The sequence below is a fragment of the Xiphophorus hellerii genome, chromosome 5, assembly GCF_003331165.1.
Source record: "Xiphophorus hellerii strain 12219 chromosome 5, Xiphophorus_hellerii-4.1, whole genome shotgun sequence".
Classification (NCBI taxonomy): domain Eukaryota; kingdom Metazoa; phylum Chordata; class Actinopteri; order Cyprinodontiformes; family Poeciliidae; genus Xiphophorus; species Xiphophorus hellerii.
Genome location: NC_045676.1, coordinates 23,493,395 through 23,514,749, shown reverse-complemented (window position 1 = coordinate 23,514,749; position 21,355 = coordinate 23,493,395). Strand labels below are relative to the sequence as shown.

Genomic DNA, 21,355 nt, shown 5'->3' with positions numbered 1-21,355 from the left:
TGTAAACAGAACCATTTTCCTTTTTATTGTTCTTAATGCAGCATTATTCAGAAGACAACAATATTTCATCTCGGTGTCATTCTTCAGAGCGTGACCTGCTATTGTTAGTAAAATAAGCCGTTTTTCTACACTTACGATGTATCAAATACATCTGTGTAAACCATCCACTGCAAACCTGGATGCTTAAACTTCATACAAAAAAATAAAGGTTTCTCGATGAAAACTGTTACAGACAAAAGAGTCTGTAGAATAGTGGCACATGTAGTCTCTCATGTATTGCACAGTTTTCATGAAAAATATAAACTCACTTAGTAGACCAAACACCACACCACATTGGAAACATATTTACAGTCAAGCTTCTGAAAAGCAGCACTCGTTCAAAAGTCTGTATTTACACTACTGAGGACCGTGTGACATTCGGGGCAATCCAACCCCAGGAGTGTCGCTCTTGGCGTCAAGTCTAACTTGTGAACGTCCGTGTTATAATTCACGGGTAAAAAGATGGCGGCCCAAGTGGGAGTTCAGCGGTCGTGTTCACGATCGCGGAAGAACCTGAGCGATGGTGTCCCGAGCGTTCTTACTCAGCCGCTCCGGGAACTTCACCTCGAACTCCACGATCAGGTCTCCTCGGCGATCGGGTCGCTTGGGGTAGGGCAGCCCCTCCCCGCTCACCCGTCGCTTCATCCCCGGCTGTACGACGTCCGTGGACGTAACGGTCACCGTCCTGCCATCCAGAGTGGGCGCCTGGACCGTGCAGCCACATAAGGCCTGATGGAGCAAGAAGAGCAAAGAACGCTTAGCGACGTGATTCACCACAACACCGTTTAAAACAGCTTTGAGTCAAAGTGTGGGTTATGGAGGGATTATTGGTCGATGCCTCGCTGCGTCGCCTGCAAGAAGCTAGCAAGAATACAATATTATAGCTATTTACAATTAGGCTAATAAAATGATTTACAACTTGCAGCCAGCACAGATCAAATCTCTCCGCCTGGTGCTAATCCTGCTCACATCTCTGCGCTGCTTCCCGTTCGGCCTGCTGCACCTTTAATTTCTGATGGCTTAGTTTTTCACCTGTCTTGACGGCTGCAGGTACGTGTCAACTTTTCAGCTAATTGTGACCAAAATACAAAGAAATGACCGTATCTCATTTGTCCTTTACATGATAAATATGAAATATGCTTTTTTTTTGTCTACAACCAAATAATCCCTCTAAATTAGAAGTTTCAAGTAATCCCGACTTACGTCGCGTAGTGAGACCTTGGCGGTGTAAACGACGTCGGAGCCGTCCCGCTTGAACACGGGATGCGGTTTGTCCTTCAGCACGAACACCACGTCCGCTGGAATGTTCCTCGGCGTCTCGTCCCCTTCTTTGGCGAATGTGATCTTGGTGCCCTCTTTCCAGCCTTTCTTTATCTGCACCTCCAGGATTTTCTCCTCCGTCCTCGTCGTTCGGCCGTCGGGGCTGAGCCTTTTCCGGGAGATCTTCATCTTTTTCGTGCAACCTTGCAGCACTTCTTCTAGTGACACATTGAGGTCGTGAACCACGGGTGGGTCCTGCTGCTTCTTCACGACGCTAGTGTGACCGCCCATTCCTCCCATGCCGGGGTTGAAGGAGCGCGAGAAGCCGCCCATGCCTCCGGGACCCATTCCACGACCGGCCATCCCGAATTGGGCAAACGGGTCGTCAGTGTCCATGTTTTCGTCCATGCCGCCGTTACGAGCGCCGAAGAACTGCTCAAAGGGGTTACGGCCGCCGAAAAACTCTGCGAAGATGGCATGAGGGTCTCCATGGAAGGTGTAGCTGTAGGTGCCAGGTCCGCTGCCCCCTGTTGGTCCTCCTCCGCCACCACCACCTTTCAGACCTAAATACAGGAGAAGAGGTTAACATTTCGCAATACTAATTTTGGGATGCTTAAGTGTAATTGCTGATTGCACAGGTGACATCGGTCTCAAAATTACAGGAAATAATGACTAATAAAACTAGCCTTGGTTTGGATTTTATAAAAAGGTCATAGATATTGCACCATCGAGATCATTTAAACAAAGGCAATGAAACAGCAATTCAGCAGAATTGCTAATAATACATTTTCAGTAGGGTTATTCTGCATTAACGTGGATTAAAGAAAAATTAGTTAAAAGCAGTGTTTGCAAAACCTTAACAAAAGTAAGGAGAATTTTGATGTTCTACACCTGCATATTCTTGAATTGGTTGGGGAGCTGAGACAATACAGAATACAAAAACGATGTTTGCAATACTTTTCGTATTATTCATTAAAGTACATCCTGTTTATCCAACATGCCCTCTGGACACATGAGTATTTGTGTTAATATTTAGAGTTATGATGAGGCACTGTTAATTAAAAACAGCTTTCCTGAATAAATAACAGCGGCTGAAAGGTAATTTCAATGCAATAAACTGCACTAAAGTAAATCTGTATTGTTTTAGTTCTTTTTATGTGTAAAATTATTATGCTCATTTTCCTTTGTCTTTTTTCTGTTCTAATCATAAAAGGTACTAGAAATCATTTTTAACTATTCATTGTGTTAATGAACGTGAATGGGCTTTTTTTTCTATTAGTTTTATTGAAGATTGCTAGTTATTTTTTATCCATCGTTTGCCATATTTGGCTTGATTGTAGATTGCATTCTTGTTTCTATGTTTCATTCTACTGTATGAAAACTTTTCTATAAATATATCCTGACTCACTGTAAGCAGACAGCTCCGTGCCCACCATGTGGCTAAAAGCAATAACTAGTTGTGTGATCTGAAAGTTGTCCAGCCCCTCTCACAACAAAATGTGTCCTCTCACACCAGTGTGAGAGCATTTTGCAGGTTTACGTCTAATGCGTGTTTTATAAAAACAAAAACTTGATGTAACCATGGCAACACACCACACAGGAAGCAAACGTTTGACCATTATTTTTTTTTACTGTTTCTGTTTAAGTCAGTCGCGGTGTAGCGAGCACTTGAATTAAAGAATGTGCTAATCGGGTCACGGCTCTTTGCTAGTCATTTTGTTTTGGCAGAACTGTAAGTGAACTAACTGCAGGCTACTTACCATCAGTAGCATCTTCTTGACAACAATGTGGCTAAAACCGCCTCTTCCTGCAAATACACGGAGCCCTCCAGTAGCGCTGCTATTATTAGTCGGGCCACATTCCCGTTAGGATTCCAGCCGATTTATTATGGAAACAGGTCTGGGTTTGTCCTGTTAAGCAGGGCCTCGGCTTTTAGTTAGCCGTGAAGGTAAAACTCTCGATGAAGGACGAACACGGCTCAAAGCGCCATGACACAAACAGATTACCATTAATCACCGTTTGTCACTAAAATACTAACATTTGCTTCGGCTGACACGTCAACCAAGATGTTTAATAAAGTTATTCTAACATAGCAGGGATTACCGAGCGGACTACATGTTCAAGATGACGCTTACCTTCTTCTCCAAAACGATCATATATGTCTTTCTTCTTTGGGTCACTCAAAACGTCGTATGCTTCTGCGATTTCTTTGAATTTCTCCTCCGCTCCAGGGGATTTGTTCTTGTCGGGGTGGTACCGCAAAGCCTGCTTACGATAAGCTTTTTTTATATCATCCTCTGAAGCTCCTTTCTTAATTCCCAAAATGTCGTAGTAGTCCTTGCCCATCTTGGTTTAAATGTTCCCCCGAAAGTTGTCTGTCCTCGTCGGCCCCTGCTCGGTCGTCCGTCTCTACTCGGGCTGCCGCCGGAGTTCTGAACGTACTCTATATAAACAGCGCAGAAACTTCCAGACTGTTCCACACGCAGCCAGAATCAGCTCCCGCTGTGACGCCACAAGTAAAGCCACGCCCATCGGGAAACGTTAACTCCCATGGTGCTTTCACGTGCTCTAGGAGATTTTTTTTTTTTAAATTTAATTACGGTATTTTTTTTTAACAACGTCATAATTTAAACGATTCTCAAACTTTTCACAAGACGTTCCACTACCGCAAGCTTTACAGACTTTCTGGTATAGCAGTAAAGCAGAACTTAGACTTTTTTTTTTGTTTTATGGGAAATTTAATATTACAATCTCTTGTGGTGGCATGTTGCCTTGGTGTTTGAATGTACAGAAATAAATACACTATTATTAGTCTAATGTCAGTTTATATCAGAGTAGTAAGATCTAGCTAATCTTAATAGTTTTCAAACTTGGAACTGATTAGGTGTGATTTGACATCATTCGCTAATCGAAGTTCAAATCTCGGAGGTAAATGGAAAGCAGCATAACATATGCAGCACGTGCGCCTGGAGTACTACATCACAGTTCATTTTTGTATTTACTATATTACAATTAATTATGATGCCAATTTCTTGAGTACAACTAAAGACAGCCCAAATACCAAATATCATTGTAACACATTTTGATAACCATGATCTTAATAAACACCACAGACTTTGGCCTTTTTTATATACATGAAACTAAATGATATCATTGATTCTGATGATTATCATTTTAAGGGGGGGGGGGGGGGGGGCATCTTAAACCATCATCATTAGCAACCTTCAACAGAGCAGAAATGTCTTTTGTACAACTCATTTGTACATAAAGGTCCTTTTGCTTCACCTCGGGCGTGGCTCATACCAAAACCAACTCTGCAGAAGCATGTCTGACATGTCAGGAACAAGTTGAAGGTACACAGAAGCTGTCGGTGAATACCATTTTTTTGAAGATTCGTCTTTAAATTTCTGTGGATTTAAAGCTGGGGTGTGTACATTTTATATCACACACAATTTATAAAAAATGTTTCTTACATATGTTTTAATTGGCGCCACGTGGTGACAGGTGAGTGATAATCTGTGAAAAGACTGAGCTACTCCACCTCCTCCCAATGCTGCTCCAACCAATCAGAGCCAGGAGGCGGATCTTGGTGCAATCTCATGTATGTGCTCCTAAAGGTGCTAATGGCAGAGGAGCAACTTACTGTTCCAAGAAAACCATTTATCAGTCATCTTCGGTGACCATGCTGAGCATTCATGGCAGGCAACCAGCTGCACAGCAGAGACAAAGGGGGAGGCTCTGAGCAGCATATACACAAGTTTGATTGACAGTGCTAAGATCACCTCCTGGCTCTGAATTTAATTTATAACATTTACATTGCCCACCTTTAAGGAAAGTAATCCCTTGTCAGGTCAAATATATTGGGGAAGGAAATTCCCTTTTTTTCTTGGGAGATTATCAGATACTTATCAGCAAAAAACCTTTCTAATTTTCACTTCCAATTGATATATTTAAAAGTGGAAGTTATGGAAGTAGGTGTCATTGTATCTGGTCTTTTTGAGGATTACATTGTGAGCTTTTTCATTCTCTTATTTTATTTAAATAACATTGAACTTTATTTGTGAAACACTTTATGCGGGGGGGTATTGTACATGAACTGACATTTAACAGTAACAAGCAATTTGAAGGACGAAATTACCAACAGGAACAGTGAATACGCCAAAAATAATAATTTATCACAGTAAAATCCGAGCCAACCCAAAGTAAATCCTATTATGTCTCGTTAAGGCATCGCCTTTCCATTTGCTCAAATCTCATTGGCTACAATCGACAGTGTGGGCGTGTTCGCCTGACTTATGCTAGCCGTGATAGGCTGTCGTGAGCGTGTGGGGTCCGCCCATGACGTCCTCAGCCGCCGCATGTTTATACGCTGATTGGTCGTTGACCTGTCACTCATTCGAGATATTAAGGAAGAGCCATTGCCAAGATGAAGCACTACGAGGTAAGTGGTGTCCATTCATTGTTAAACAACACTTGTTTGGGACTAAATTGAACAAACCTAGCTAGTTCTTAGCCTTAGCGTTACCTCTGTGTTTGGAAACCTCAGTAATTAGGTACCGATATGTTACCGTAAGCGGTGAAGCTTAGCCCGGTTAAAACCGTCTATGATGGGTCTGAAACGATTTGTGGCCTGTTTCTTTTAGCATAAATCGTCTTAAAACCTTGTGCACCATTAACAGAGTGTTTTTCAACCTGGAACCCCTGAATTTAATGGGGCATTTGAGCTTAACCGAGGAAAAGGTTTGTGCAGGAAAAGGTTTAACAGCATCGCCATCTCTGGCTGGGATGATTCATGGCGCTCCTTATCTTGCTCAGTCTTACCCAAGAATGGAGGTGAAAAGTCAAGAACACCACCTCGGCCCTTTTCCATAAATCTACATTATCTGCGCGATTTACATGTAATCTATATTCCAAACTTTTTCCAATCATTTCAGCTAAAAAGGTTAGTTATCTAATCTCCCCCTGTTTAATGAAGAACATACATGTAAGCTGGTTCAAAATGTAAATTTTACTAATTTATTACTAAAATGATAAAACAAATCTTTGTCATAAGCTCTAGAGAAGGTTTCAGGACTAGCAGAATAACACCAGCCCACAGGTGTATCAACACCCAAAACCCATCAGACAGGATCTGGAGTAGTTTGGCAGAAACTGACACAACTACTGGTTGGTCTGCTCCCTTTTCTTTCAGTGGACAAATCTGGATTTTTGGCACCTGTAAGAAAAGCAGTATTCAGTTGTAGCTGCAGCGTACACACAGTTTATTCCTATATGAAAGCAGTACATTGCACCTAAATAAAGGGATAACAGTGAAATTAATTTGCACAGGAACATTACAAGACGACGAATACAACAAGATCTGCGCCGCAGTTTAATGTTGGTTAGATTTATTTGCACATACATCAATCAGGAACAACGTAACATCTGAAGGAGAAGTGATGGTTACTGATTACCACTCCATTGCACTTGTTAGATGGGCTACATTAATGCTTGATCGTGGCAACTCTGTCAAGGATTGCTGAATGCAGCCTTGTAAATTAATACGAAGTTCATTATATGTAACAGTTTATCTGTGACTCCTCTAAACAGTCTCTGACTGTTTTGTCTTTGAAATAGTTTAACTTTTAATGGGTCAAGCGGAGCTGACGTTGCTGTTTTTATTTATCTCTACTCTATTTTTCCATTTTTAAAAAAATGTCTTCAAAAATACATATATGTTTAAATTCTGTGCCTGATTTGCAAACATGAAACAGAGGGATAAGGGCATGTACTTTTTAAAATACGTTTCACTCAGAAATAAGAAAAATAGGGGTAAGCGTGAGGCAGAATGATGATTTTTATAACTATATACACAATTCCTGAAAAAAAGCGAAAAATATATATGGTTATCTACTGGTATGCAGTGGTTTAAGAGGGGGGAAGTTATTAAAAAGGGACTAAATAGTGAATAGTAATGAGAGTGCTGATTGGCAAAAGACATGATTTTGCCAGAACCTCAAAAGTATTTCCATTAGTTATGCTGATTGTTGATGCATTATGGACCTAATGAAGTTTGAGCTTTCAGGATGGAGGCGTTTAGTGAACAGGAAAAAGATTAGATTTTTCAGTATTTCACCTACCGATCATCTGAAAATTGGTGGATTTTGAAATCTAATTAAGTGCAACATTATCATAAATGCTAATGATAATGCTATACATTATCAAGTATTTTTTAAGGAACACCCTAAAACAGATATTAAATCTTACATCATTTACTATTTGCTTTGATATTATCAAAGCTAGATGACTGTGCAAGTGTAATTACACTAAATTATTTGTTAAATTAATACTTGTTAAAGTTTTCAGACTACTTTAGAGCAGAATCTTTAATTTCAGTCAATTATCAATGTGGCTGATTTATTACTCACAAAATCATGTTTTGTCATTTTTAGAGATAGCAGAGAGAAATGTGTTGCAGTGACTCCCCTGGCCAACAGGATACAGTATGTCTACACTTGTACGAAGCACATTATCTCTACACTTCTCTGCAATATCAGTTTTAAAATAAACGCCAGGTTTTACCTCAGAGCAAAGCTATAAATCCAGTTGCTGAACCGTCGACATCCGCTGTAGCGATTAAAACTGAATTCTCCGTGCTTCGTCCTCGTGCCCGCAGAGTGCATTAGCAGCTCCGACTGTCAGTGTGACAGGTTTTATTTGGCTGAGACGAGGGAGCTGAGGGGGGAGGTACGGCAGAGTTGGCCCAAAGACAGGAACGGGGTTGTTGCCCCAAAGTCACAGCTGTGGTGTCGTGTGTCCTGCTTGATTATGTGTGCCTCTTTATTTATTGTAGGCAAATAGATAAATAAAATACTGATTTGAAAAGCTAAGGATTCTCATTTAATAAAAATGACGTATGAAAATAATTCAACGAACGTCCTGGTTCGTTGAATTATCACAGTGGTGATAATACATCGTCCTGGTCTGTCAATTGGTTGTAACTGAGGGTGGACTGATTACAACTCTGTGGCCAGTCACTGACCTTTAAAAGGACATAGAGATTCCAATTTGGTTGATACCAATTTAAAAAAAATAATAATACAAAGTTTTTTGTTTAAATAACATATAGCGACAAAGTTGCTAAGTTGGAAACAGTGGGGTGACTATCGTTAACTGCGCATGTGCAGACAGGATCTGGTTGGCGGGTCTGTCGAGATCGGTATGGACTGAGTGCCAATCTTTCAAATTTAAGAAAATCAGGGCTGATTGTAGCGGTGCACCAATTTATCGGCTAGCCGATTTATCTGTCGATTTCCTTAATGTTGGGAGATCAGTGATCAGCCGATACTTATATTGAGAACTTTGTCCCCTGATCGTATCTACCTCAGCAAAGGCCTAAATTTCAGCCACTGTCCTCTTCTGCTTCCCTTGAGAGAGGTTTGACTGACGGACCGGCCCACCAGGTCACGTCTGCACGTTTCTAGTTAACAATAGCCACCCCACTGTTGCCAACTCAGCAACTTTATTGCTATATTTAGCAACACTTCAGACAAAGGAATTAAAATCGGCCAGAATTGGAATCGATGCACCCCTAGCCAATTCATTGGTGCCGTCCTAGTTGTAACACTAAAGCAGTTTATGAGGAAGTTCAACAAGATTTTAATGACCCATCCTATAGAAGTTAGTAGGCCTTTCACATTAACAAATTTTGCTGGATGATGAATTGTCCCAACGATAAACGATAATCTTGTTTCAAGACCATTTTCCAGTACTGTGAAAATGGCACAATTGTGCATATTTTCCCTCTGAGAGACCAATAAACTTTAAATTTGTAAAGAAAACTTAACACTGTTACTGGAATATATTTTAAATATAAAAATAAACAAGGAATAAAGTTGAAATAAAAAACACACACAAGGTTGAAACCATAATAAAATGGATTCTGATGTCTCTAGAGTAAAATTGCAGAATGGAAATTGAGTTAATTTAAATTCATTATTTGAGACATTCTTTTATGTTTTTTTTTTTACATTTTGATTTAGTGTAGCATTTTATGTTCTTAAAGTTACCCCAACCATTTACCCTGAGGGAAAGTGGACGGTATCTATTCCAACATTTTCCAAAGAATTGGGAGTTTTATCACTTCACAATGGTGGGAAAAGTTAAACTTTCATGTCAGTGACAGTTTCGAGAAATTTACTTGAGTTTTAAAGTCCAACTCACTATAAAGCCTATTAGAATTTGACGGCACTTAAACCAAGGGAGTGTCTCGGTTGGCCTCTGATAAAACCCATGACTTCACTGTCCAGATCCGTGGAGGGTCAGATGGGAAAAGGCTTGATGGGCAGAGATGTTTATATTTAGCTGTGGAGAAGAAGACGGGGTCAGGCTGGAAGCGCTGTTTGTCGTAATACCTCCCTTCTTTCCTCCCTCTACCCCACAGGTTGAGCTGTCAAAGGTCATAGCTGTCTGTTTTTAGGGAAGAGTTGCATTTCCAAGCACATTCCCTGCATGTCAGGATGGGAGTTGCATGAATTAGAGGTTTCTTTTGTCCAACATGCGTTCACTAATCAATTTGGCTTTGAGGATGCTTGGCATGCCTTTGTATGCAACTGTTCCTGCTCATGTGGACGGCGTCTGCACCGCAAGCGGTCGGGCGGCTGTTAAATAAAGTGAGAGGTGGGCAGAGAGCTGAATGAAGAGGGTGGGGCTGGATGAGGAGGAAGAGGGCGGGGGTTAGAGGGGGAAGCGACAGATTTATTTCCACAGCTGAGCGCCGCTGCACTCTTGTCCTTCTCTCGGCGTGGATCTGGAGAGGTCGGTGCCGATCTGAGGGGAGCAACGGGGGGATAAACTGAGAGCAGGTGGAGCAAAGGAGACATGGATGCCTTGGCGTTAGAAGCCAGCGGGAAAAAGGCGAATAACGCGGCGGGGGCTGCCGTGCCGACGAGTCAAGCCCCGGCAAAACGCAAACCTGCAAAAAAAGCTAAAAAGGCCGTTGTTTTCTTTGAGGTGGAGATACTGGACGCCAAGACCAAGGACAAGCTCTGCTTCCTGGACAAGGTAAGAAGCTCTTCAAGTTCAAGTTTTTATTCGTTTGATTTCATCTTGAGGACACAGCTGGTCATGCTATGATACCTACAACTTTTTAAAAAACCTCTATTGTATAACTATCTCTGTGCAGCATGTGGTCATTTATCACAGTAAAAGGTCTCTGTGTGGGAGATGGGTGTTTTCTGGAACACGAAGCAATGGTCTCTCTCTCTCTGTCTGTCTGTGGGCATGTATCCCAGCCAGTGTATAGGGGACCCCCTCTGGAGTGCCTTTCATTCATGGGACGCTGCTGCATGCTGCGTTTAGTTATCCCGATGACGGCCAAAGGAACACAACACATTTACAAAGAATCATTTGATGATTTAGGTCTTGTCTGTTGTATTTGGATGGAGCTGACCTTTATACAAGAAGTACGCCATTGTTGAAAGTAAACCCCAAGAATTCCCATTCGCAGTTGGCCAGAAACCATCTTGGGAAGACGTAAACATAAGGTGTTCTGGCCAGACCAAAGCTAAACTAAACATTCTTCCCCCACATGCAGTAAACAAGATGTGCACCTGGAACACCCCATCCCCAAAGTTATATATAGTGGGGATTTGTTTAAGTAGGAACAAGGTTTTGTTCTAAAAGCAGGACAGGCCTAGAAAAAAACTTATCAGGGACTTTAGACCGGGGTGGATGTTCACCTTCCAACAAGACACCACATCCAGCATAGCTGCTAATAGTTTTTATCACAGCAAATTCATGTGTTAAAATAGTCCAGTGAAAGTTAATTTAGAATCTGTGGCAAGATTCAGGAGTCGATGTTCACAGTTCCCTCCAATCTCAGTGAGATTGAGCTGTTTTACAAAGAAGAATGGACAATCGTCGTTCTGTAAAGTACTGACTCATTGAGGTTGTAAACGATATGAAAGTCACACATTTTAGATTATTTTGTTCTTTTGCATGCAATCTTTATGGAAAATATTGAAGTCTGTGTTAGTAACGTGACAATGTGGAAAAGTTCAAATGATTTTAATCTTTATGCAAGGCGATATTTACTCCCATCATGCAAAGCAAAATCAATGGCTTTATTTACCAGCTAATAATGGTGCATAATAGTAAAATGATTTGGAAAGTAGCAGTTGAGAGTTTGTAACCATAGTGCCCCGGTACAATTTGACGTTTTTATATAAAACTGGCTGAATCCTGTTGAATAATAGGATTTTAAAGATTTATAAAACAACGTTGGTGGCAGTAACTGGTTCTGAAAAGTTTTTCTTTTACATTTTTTCTTACTCCACTTACAAAATGTGTAAGTTTTACCTAAAGGAAATAGGTTAATTGTATAGCATGGTTCAAAACAAAGTACTTCACAAAAGATACATTATAAACAGCCACTTATAACAGGGTTCCTATGCAGTCTTTAAAAGTCTGGACAATGTGACATTGTAGTCGACACATTTCAAGGTCTGGAAAAGTAAGGAAAATAACATTGAGGATGGAAAAAATATTTTATTTTCTAGACTTCTTTCTCATTGTTGGTTTTCTAAAGGCCAAAATTCTAATGCGCTTAATAGATTGAGTGGTTTTTACACAGTTTTTTAAAAATGTAAATTACATTCTACATCTTTGATTTGACACATTTCATTTTGATTTTCACAATGCCCGTCAGCATTTTGGTTTTTACCCTACTGACTGAATGCACACTCAATAAAAGATGAAAAAACACCCATTTTACTGCTGTTGGTGGTTTTACAACTTCAAATGAATGCTGTATTTGACCTGTAGTTCTTTTTAAATGGAGTCTAATTAAACCACAGAACTACACATTAAAAGTGATACAATAAACCCCATAATCAGTGATGGTTTTCAGAAACCACAAATATTATTTTTATTATAGTGCCTTAATAAGTAAAAAGTCAAGGTTTCAGAGTGGCCAACGCAAAGCCACAAATCTCAGTCTCTTGAAATATTTGTGGGCAGAGCTGAAGAGATTTGTGTGAGCAAAGCAACACTGAAAATTGACACTGTTGCATCTGTTCTGTCAGAAGAAATGGGCCAAAGTTCCAGCAAATCATTGTGAGACTCTTCTGGAATCAAACTAAAAACATTTCAACCAAATCATCCAGTTTAAAGGCAATCCTACCAGTAAAAGAAATGTATTTAAACTTCTGAACCACAAGAAAGCTGGGGTTCAAAAATTGTAAGAGTCTTTGACTCGTTTTACTTTTGACATTTAAATCTTTAGAGTCACGCAAAAGTTACAAAGTATTCCAAGTTTCATTGCTGTGAATCTCCACAGGCATTTGTGAGATTTCCGCGGACGGATGGAAGGATATCACATTTACATCAGCCATATTCATTTTAATTGGAGACGAGCAGCTTGTTTTACAGATTTATTTACAAGTATCCGTGCTTGGCCCGTAGTTTGTTGTTAATGTGTTAGACGGATTAATTTTTGTTGCTGCTTGTGCTCGGAGACATTTGGTGCATTGATGGTGCATGGATAGAGTTTCACTAACCACACTCTTGGTACCATCAGCCAACATAAACTCTGTTTATTAAAGGCTGCTCCTCTGGACTACAGAGTATGAGGTGCCATCCTGGACAGATTAGACCTGGTTGTCAAGTTAGCAGAGTTTCTATGGTGATAAGAGTCGCAGTCTTATCACTTTGAGGGAGGCAGATTCAAAGATGTGACAGATGCAGATTCGGATGTAGACAGAGGGGCTTTTGGGGTCGACACACTTTCTAGATTAGAGCTAAAGTGACCGGCTGAGTTACAAATAAAACTCAAGCGCAGGAACGTGTCTGGGTCAGTGTCCATGAAAGACGATCCTTCAATCCACGAAGGCTCTAGAATGAAGGCACAATGAGTACGTTTTTAACTTTTCCACTTCCGATGCGATACAGATATCGCAGCTTTGAGTATTGGTCGCTACCGATATTGATCCAATACAATATCGGTCATGGATACTTTTTTAGAAAAGACTTGATCACGTGATATTACTCAGAGAGCAATAGTCAACAACAGCAGGTATGAGAACAACTGACCCATTTACTGTGAACCAATAGGGTCTGTCCTGCTGGATGGCTGCTGGGATGGACTAAATACTGGAGCAGAGTGCTTATTTCGCAGAATTTAGATGCAGGCCGATACAAACCCGATACTCGTTTATTGGCTGATTTTTGACCAATTTCCGGTATCAATATCAGATCGGGATACCTCTAATAGAAAGCCCTTTTCACAGAACCATGTGAATGTATCTTCCAATCAGAACTTATCTGTGAAGAAAGTCCCATATCTCTAGACCTCCATTAGAGCCCTACCCAGCTTTGCCAGTCAAAACACAGCAGGATCTAAGTTGGGCATCGGCCCCAGACCAGCAGTGGAACCCTAGAGGTGGTTTCTGAAATCCAACGGCACCGACGTCATTCTGCTGAAAATACTTGGAGGTCCCGGAGAGGTCACACACAGAAGTTTGAGGGAATTAAAGCAAGATGGCTGAAACATGAGGGGTTTACCACATTCACATAGACATGTACCATGTCTACTGTTCAGGAACTGGGTAATGGTATTTCTGTCTAAGAATATAGCTTGCATCAAGAGTTATGCAGGGAAAATATCTGCACAACCATATGCCTAAGAATATTGATCCACAGTGAAGACAAACAGGACTGTTGTCTGTGTGTGCTCCCTTTGACTTCATGGAATAAAGGACGGGTGTGTTTGTGCGTCCAGAATTTTTGAAACTCTTTAACACCAGCTGTTTGTTAGCCCACATCTTGGAGGTGTTTAAGCGCAGTCGGAGCTAAATTTACCTCTAACCTCCATCATAAATGGAAAGGGGATTATGAACGTCCCCTTTGTGTGGGAATGGATGTCCCTATGTTTATTTACTGTCATGTTATTTGCAGGTCGAGCCAAATGCCACCATCGGAGAGATCAAGTCCATGTTCCACAGGAGCCGTACGTGCCGTTTTCCTGCTCCTTCGACATCTAGCTCTTTGTATTCTGCCTTTACAATGACTGTAAGGTAATTACCTCTCCCGTTTCAGATCCTCAGTGGTACCCAGCCAGACAGTCCATTCGTCTCGATCCCAGTATGTCACTGTTAATTTGATCTAATTGAAGCGGGGCTGGTGGAAGCTTTTCGCTCATTGCGCTGCGTGAATCTTACTTGTTCAGTAATGCAATCGTTTCAGAGGGGAAGTCCCTGAAAGATGAGGACGTCCTGCAGCATCTCCCTGTGGGAACCACGGCAACCTTCTACTTCAGAGACCTGGGAGCTCAGATCAGCTGGGTCACAGTGAGTTCAAAACACAAATTGGCTCTAACAGCTCCGACACGTTCAAAGACACGAGTGAGCGATTGAAATCAGGTGCTTCTGCGCCGAGAGTTCCCGCTGTGAAGGAAAGGTGTTTGGGACTTAAAGAAAAGTCCTTGTGACTTTGATATGGATCTGCTTCCAGGATGTTCTCATGAGCATCATCCATGTTTTATTTTCTTTTTTTCAAAGTTCCCACATTGCTTGTATTCCAGCTCCTCCTGTCAAAGCCAAGGCTTTGTGCTGTCTAATCTGTCATTCCTCGTGTTTTCAGGTGTTCCTGACAGAATACACCGGCCCTCTGGTCATCTATCTGCTGTTCTACTTCCGGGTTCCCTTCATCTACGCACCCAAATATGACTTCACCACCAGTAAACACTGGGTTGTACAGTGAGTGTCCAGTATGTTTTCCCCCATGCCTCATGGGATTAGGAAGAATCCTTTATTTCTCACTCAACCTTTCAAAACATATCTGTACGCAGTACCTGCTGCTGCCACTTGAGGGACATTTCTATCGAGGCTTAGATTTGTTTTTCCGTTTGTTGACATTGGTCCATTTAAATCTAGCATTTCATTTTCTACATTTTAATCAAACAGTGAACTGAACGGATTTAAAGTCTCAACCTTGAGGAGCCTTCTTATATTTCATGTCTTTCTGAGAGCTATGGGGACTAAGAAACTTATTTTGTAGAGTTTTATATATTTAAAAAAAGCTTGTAGAAAGCAGCTGTAGCAGGAATGATCAGCATGATTGTGATGCAGAACAGTGGAGGGGTTGAGTTTATCCAGCTGCAGCCAGGAGATGGAAGGTGGAAAAGTTTGGCTTCAAGAAGCATGAAGAGGGAATATTAATGAAATATGATGTAGAATAAATGAAAAGACAATAATTTGAAATGGTTTGTAAATATCTGGAGTACTGCTGCAACTAACAATTATTTTCTTGATTATTCTATTGATCGTTCTGATGACTATATGGATAAAATTAAATGGGCAAATTCTACAGATTTTTCATTTCACCACTTAAGCCTTTTTTATACAATACTATAAATGCGTTAAAAGATACAAGATAAGCAAATAATTCAGTTTCTTTTTAAATAATAAAATACTAATTGTGTTGCCTAAAATGCAGTAACAGAGCATCCCTTTTGTGAACTGAAATCGGGTGAAGATGAGGAGTTGAGGAGTTTTGGATAAAACACATTTACAGACAAAGACAAATACGGTTTTTATCTTAATACAGTTTTTTCAGCTAATGGCTTTTTTGCGAATCTCTGTACCTCATTTAACGTCCAGTCAGTTTCCTAAATTAGTTAACAATTATTTCAATAATCGCTTCATCACGACGATTAATCTGATTAATCTTTTCGTCCCTAACCCGGAGAGAGTCCAAACGGCCAGATGCCAAGTTGTCATACAAGATGAGGCAGGCAGATGCTGAAGAAAGGCTGTGCTTGTTTCCAGGCAACCTAACATTCAACAACACAGTGAATCATAATGAGATTTAGCGGGTTTGATCTCTTTACATGCAGTGAAGAACATCAGCGCCTCAAGGTGATAGTTCAAGTCAGCTCAAGTACGGACTGCTCTTAATTTGTCCTGGTTTGAGTGATGGGTGTTATCGACTCACGTCTCCTTCTTTCAGTCTCGCCTGTATGTGTCACTCCTTCCACTACGTTAAGAGACTCCTGGAGACCCTGTTTGTCCACCGCTTCTCTCACGGAACGATGCCGTTACGGAACATCTTCAAGGTGGGATTCACTGAAACTCCGTCTGATCTCGTCACAAGTTAACTTCTCCGACACAAGAAAAAAAATTGTGTCGTCGCTTTCAGAATTGCACCTACTATTGGGGCTTTGCAGCATGGATGGCTTATTACATCAACCATCCATTGTATACACCACCCAGTGAGTGTTCATTAACATTGTGGCATATGGTATAGCTACACATGAAGGGGCTGTTTTTGTTTTTCTTATGTTAAATCCTCTTTTTTCAGTATACGGAGAACAGCAGATAAGACTGGCGCTCATCATATTCCTGGTAAGAATCGGTTTCCTCATCGCAGCACTTCTGATTCTAGTCGATACAGTTCTGGTCAGCAGTGGACAACAGGGTCAAATATGCCAACACTTCCTGCAATTTTTTAAAGGAAATGCTTCTTGAAAAGTTGCAACTCAAGCACACACTTGTCATAGCAATCAACAAGCTTCTGGCTTCATTCTGGCTGAAATGCACGTTATTAGATCTTTTACGTTTCCAAGTATGGACCTGACTGGTAGACGGGGTCTACAGACTGGTTGGTCATAGAAGCTTAGGGTGTTTACATGCTGGATAGTCCAGTAGACTCTGTTCAACTGGAACAGTGAATGTTGACCAAAGTTGCAACATTCACTTATGTCAAACGCTCCAAACCCTTTGAAAAACCTGTTTACCTCCTCGCCTGTGGTGTCGCTGCACCAAAAACCACTGAAGAAAACAACACAAAAACCTCAGAAGGAGACATGAGCTTTCTTCCTTCTTCAAGAAATGTACCCAAAAAATGGAATGGTGTCAGATTTTAGTTGTTGTATGATTTCTCTTTTGTCTTTTGCCATTTCTCCCGCTAGTACAAGACTCACAAATTTGTTTTGGTTGTATTTACCCAGAATGCCCTGTGCTATAGTCAGCTTCCTGCTTATACGTTTGAAAACTTGTTGAACTTGTTGGACAGAAATACTTTTATTTAAGAATTTTCTAGTTCATGGAAAGCTTGACCATTGGTGGTTATTGAGTTGGTTTTAAAGACCTTACCTAATTTTCTTTGACATTTAAACAAACACTATGTAACACTATCAGTGCTCTCGATCACAGTTCTGTCAGATCGGGAACTTCTCCATCCACATCGCTCTCCGGAACCTCCGCCCACCAGGTGAACACATCCGTCAGTCGCACAGTGCAGCAATTTAATTTCTTCAGTTAATCTAATTTTACTAAGAGAATTGGATTGGTAAGGAGATTTCAAGTTTCTAATTTCCTCTCTTTTTCGTGTAAATCCAGGATCAAAGACCAGGAAGATTCCCTATCCAACCAAGAACCCCTTCACCTGGATCTTCCTCCTCGTCTCCTGTCCCAACTACACCTATGAGGTAACATGTTCTCGACCTTTTTTCTTTTTTTTGTATCAGAATGCTTGATAAGTGCTCCAAGTCTGCGTGCTCAAAGCAAAACGTAGTAAAATTATATTTGTATTGAATCTCAGTTGTCATTATGCTATTGCAGTTTAAAATAACAGCTTGGATGCAATATTTAGAAGAATAATAGACTTAAGGTTCCATTCATTCACCTTCTGAATGATAATATGAGTTTAGTGATCAGAATCCTAACACTCAGTCAGCCATGTGACAATGTTCCTACACGGTCATGAAATGTCTGCAGTTGAACATTTTCCAAATCTTGAAGATAAACTCACTTATTCTGGAATCAAAAAAACCTGAATTCATCACTTCTTTGACCAATAGATACTGTAGCTGCTTGCCATACAACAAGGAAGCTTATTTAAACCACTCATTTTGCTTGAATAGTCCTGCAAGCAATTCACTGCCATCTAGTGGTCAGACTCATCCCCAACAGGTTCAAGTTTGCCAGTTTGCAAACTTTTTACCCCAATAAATAAATCTGTTGTATTTGTAATTTCTCTAGCAGATTTATCATCAGCTTGATGGCAGAAACTTATTTTCTCCTAATATTTAAATGTAAAAGAACTTGAGGAGTAAGAAGTTGACTTCTGGATTATAAATTGGACACGAGACTCTTCAACATGACTTGGTTCACAAGCAAAATATGGCATAGAAACTATGGATGCACCAATATGGGTCGATGTCAACATCCACTATTAATATTGTTGTTATGCCAATAACTGATGATTACTGATGTCACATGTATATCTAGTTTTTGGACTCCATGCTGCTTACATTACTTCTTTGCATCAGAAACCCAAATCCTGTGCTTCACCAAAATAAGTATTTTCCTTCTTAACCAGTTTTCCTATTTTGATCAATTAAAGATTGGTTAATTTAAATAGAACATTTTATGTATTGGACTCAAACAGATCAGTACGAATTTGTGAATTTATAGGCACAACATGCCTGGAAAACGAACAAACAGCAGCCCATGCCATGTTTCATTGAATTTCCATATTTGGAACTTAATCACATCCAGAGATGTTGCAAAAGTACAATTAAGATTCAGCCTCAAAAAATAGCTGCTTAAGAAAAATATCAAAGTGGGAAAAAGCTTTAATTGTTTACTGTAGATTTGCAGAGCCTAACTTCAGCATGGGCAATGTGAACTCACTTCTTCCTGTTCGGATCTGAATCGCGTGTGTGTGTTATCTGTGACGGCGTTTGTTCCTCCTGCAGCTGGGCTCTTGGCTCGGCTTCACCCTGATGACCCAGTGTCTGCCGGTGGCCTTCTTCACCCTGGTGGGTTTCATGCAGATGACCGTCTGGGCCAAAGGAAAGCACCGCAGCTACCTGAAGGAGTTCCGCGACTACCCGCCGCTCCGCTCGCCCATCCTGCCCTTCGTCCTGTAGATCCATCACCAACTACGAGGACGTCGTCCTTTCTCTAAACCTCACACTGGATTTAGACTGATAGATTCAAAGCTTGATTTCTTGCTTCCCTTCCTGCTTTAAGTTCTTCTTGTGTTGAGTAAAACTGTAAACGACTAGTTTGTTATATATTTTTTTTGTATTGCAGACAAACTGTTCTGTTCTGACTGGTTTACTTTTGAGTTGCGTTCTTCTAAAAACTGCTGTAAAATATGCAAGAGTTCCATTTTTATTGCCTCACGCTGCAGTTTTCTGGTGTTTTTTTAGCTTGGAGCGGCTGGCATTGAAAGCATCTTTGAACTCTCACCTTGAATTGCTTAAGAATCTTAAAATCTGAAACTGACAGAATTGAGTGTTGTCTGAGGTAATTTATAAAAAAAAAATCAAGCTTTTGTTTCTTTGTCTTGTTTCAAATGTTTTTGGGTTAATATCTTTGAATAATGCTGGAACAATGGCAGGCGGTGGCACTTTTCCAAGTAGAAAGTCATGCTGGATTCAATTTCTTATTACTTTTTGGATATTCACACACAGTATTAAAAAAAAGGCTTCGGGTTATATAGAGCTTGATCAATATTGTTTAATGTGAACAACAGCAGGTGTATATATACAAGGAAGCAGAGTCAGAGGATTTTCTCATCATGCAGCTTCTGCCTCGGCCTCAATCCTCTTCTTCCTCAGCCGGAGCCTTCTCTCCCTCTCGTACTCCTTCATACGCATAACGTAACTGCAGGCAGGAAGCACATATATTCACTGCACACCATGTTGAAGCGGTAGATCTTTTAAACTTTAAAACTCCAGCATGTAAAGTGTGATGAACCAGCAGCACCACAGCTTTCCTTTAAGCAACTTGGAAAAGGTGACCAGCGGACACTTACTCCTGGTGTTCGCAGTAGTCCCAGTCGTGCCTCTCGTGCTTGCAAGCCAGGAAGTTGGGCCAGTTGTCCCTCTTGCACTTCATGAGCTTCATCAGATGGTGGGCGCAGTAATCTCTCTGCCCCAAAGGCAGCTGCGACAGGTTCATCTGATCTTGGGTGGCGATCATCTCTGAAAAAGAGCAACAGCCCAAAACCACAGCAGGTTGTTTCATTATATTTAGTAAAACACAATGTACTACAAAAAGGAATTTGTAGTACTAATATGAAAAACTGGTCAGCATTTCAAGGTTTCTGCAATACTATTTTTGTTCATGTTACGTTTGAATTAAATAGTTTTAAAACCTGCTAAAGACTTTTTGTGCACAGACTCCTACAACCATTTTTTATGCTGACACATAAGGGAAAACACAGAATGACGTTTAATCACTACATAAAGAACCTGAAATTGAAGTTAAACTACAATAAACACACGCCAGGCTTCATTAAATAACTTTGTCGGTAGCCTGTAGTTATTTATTAGGGCACATTTCATTTTACAACTATATGCATGTTTGCAAAGGAACAAAAAAAATCAGTTGAAAAGTGTTTTCACGTAGTTTTGATACACAGGAAAAAGGTAAACAATATATCATCTGTCTAACTCATTATCTCTATGCTTTGTACCCGAGATTCCAAACCAGATGAATTCTGGTTCGTTGCAATGTGCTGTAAATCTCTCCCAGCAGAAAGTAAACAGTTTTGTGGCATTCAATATGCTAACATTAGCTAGTCCACAGGCCAGCTTCGTTCGCGTCTCCAAGGCTACATTAGCAAGAGCTAACCCCCAAGCTAACTGATGTGAAATCCCCTCTAGCCTGAAAACACCTGCTCAACAGCAGCAGCTCAGATAAAACCCGGTCCAGTCGCTGCACACTGACCTCTCTCTTTCCTCTCTTCGAAGCCGATCTTCGGGTCAAACTCGAACTTCTCTGTAGGGTCCGGCTCGGTGTCCCTTTCGGTGATATACCGCTTGGCCAGGTGAGCGCCCATGGCAACGGTGATCCAGGCACACTGGATGCTAAAATTAATCTATCACACACTGCTGTTATTCACTAAAAAAATGAAATGTTTACAGAAATAGTCTGCAATCTGCCATTCGGTCACCTCCACAAGCCCCCTGCATCCACTTCCGCTTTGCTTCAGAACTTAACGTCACAACAAAACTTTACCGCCACCTGCAGGCGGGAAGGTTATACGACAGAACACTGTTAGA

General features: G+C 40.8%; 3 protein-coding genes across 5 annotated transcripts; 1 reads left to right on the top strand and 2 right to left on the bottom strand.

Annotated features, from left to right (window-relative positions):
• Window positions 1–3,795, bottom strand: dnajb1b (DnaJ heat shock protein family (Hsp40) member B1b). The gene is made up of 3 exons (XM_032564069.1): window positions 3,435–3,795; window positions 1,243–1,862; window positions 1–768 (listed from the first exon to the last, which is right to left on the bottom strand). The coding sequence occupies exons 1-3, from the start codon at window positions 3,643–3,645 to the stop codon at window positions 535–537; spliced, it is 1,065 nt and encodes a 354-aa protein (XP_032419960.1). The 5' UTR covers window positions 3,646–3,795; the 3' UTR covers window positions 1–534.
• A 1,865-nt stretch (window positions 3,796–5,660) lies between these two features.
• On the top strand, window positions 5,661–19,620 carry tecrb (trans-2,3-enoyl-CoA reductase b). 3 transcript variants are annotated; one of them, XM_032563262.1, is made up of 12 exons: window positions 5,661–5,740; window positions 10,291–10,341; window positions 14,233–14,284; window positions 14,374–14,418; window positions 14,521–14,624; window positions 14,917–15,032; window positions 16,285–16,390; window positions 16,474–16,546; window positions 16,636–16,679; window positions 17,490–17,547; window positions 17,676–17,764; window positions 19,037–19,620. In XM_032563262.1, the coding sequence occupies exons 1-12, from the start codon at window positions 5,726–5,728 to the stop codon at window positions 19,208–19,210; spliced, it is 927 nt and encodes a 308-aa protein (XP_032419153.1). In that variant the 5' UTR covers window positions 5,661–5,725; the 3' UTR covers window positions 19,211–19,620. The 3 variants fall into 3 exon arrangements, with proteins under 3 accessions (XP_032419153.1, XP_032419152.1, XP_032419151.1); XM_032563261.1 differs by lacking the exon at window positions 5,661–5,740 and adding an exon at window positions 7,550–7,781; XM_032563260.1 differs by lacking the exon at window positions 5,661–5,740 and having other exon boundaries at window positions 10,041–10,341.
• Window positions 19,621–19,783: 163 nt separating this feature from the next.
• ndufb7 (NADH:ubiquinone oxidoreductase subunit B7) lies at window positions 19,784–21,288 on the bottom strand. Its single transcript, XM_032563263.1, has 3 exons — window positions 21,021–21,288; window positions 20,104–20,272; window positions 19,784–19,952 (listed from the first exon to the last, which is right to left on the bottom strand). Exons 1-3 carry the CDS (start codon window positions 21,130–21,132, stop codon window positions 19,865–19,867), a joined length of 369 nt encoding a protein of 122 aa, XP_032419154.1. The 5' UTR covers window positions 21,133–21,288; the 3' UTR covers window positions 19,784–19,864.
• Window positions 21,289–21,355: the final 67 nt, after the last annotated feature.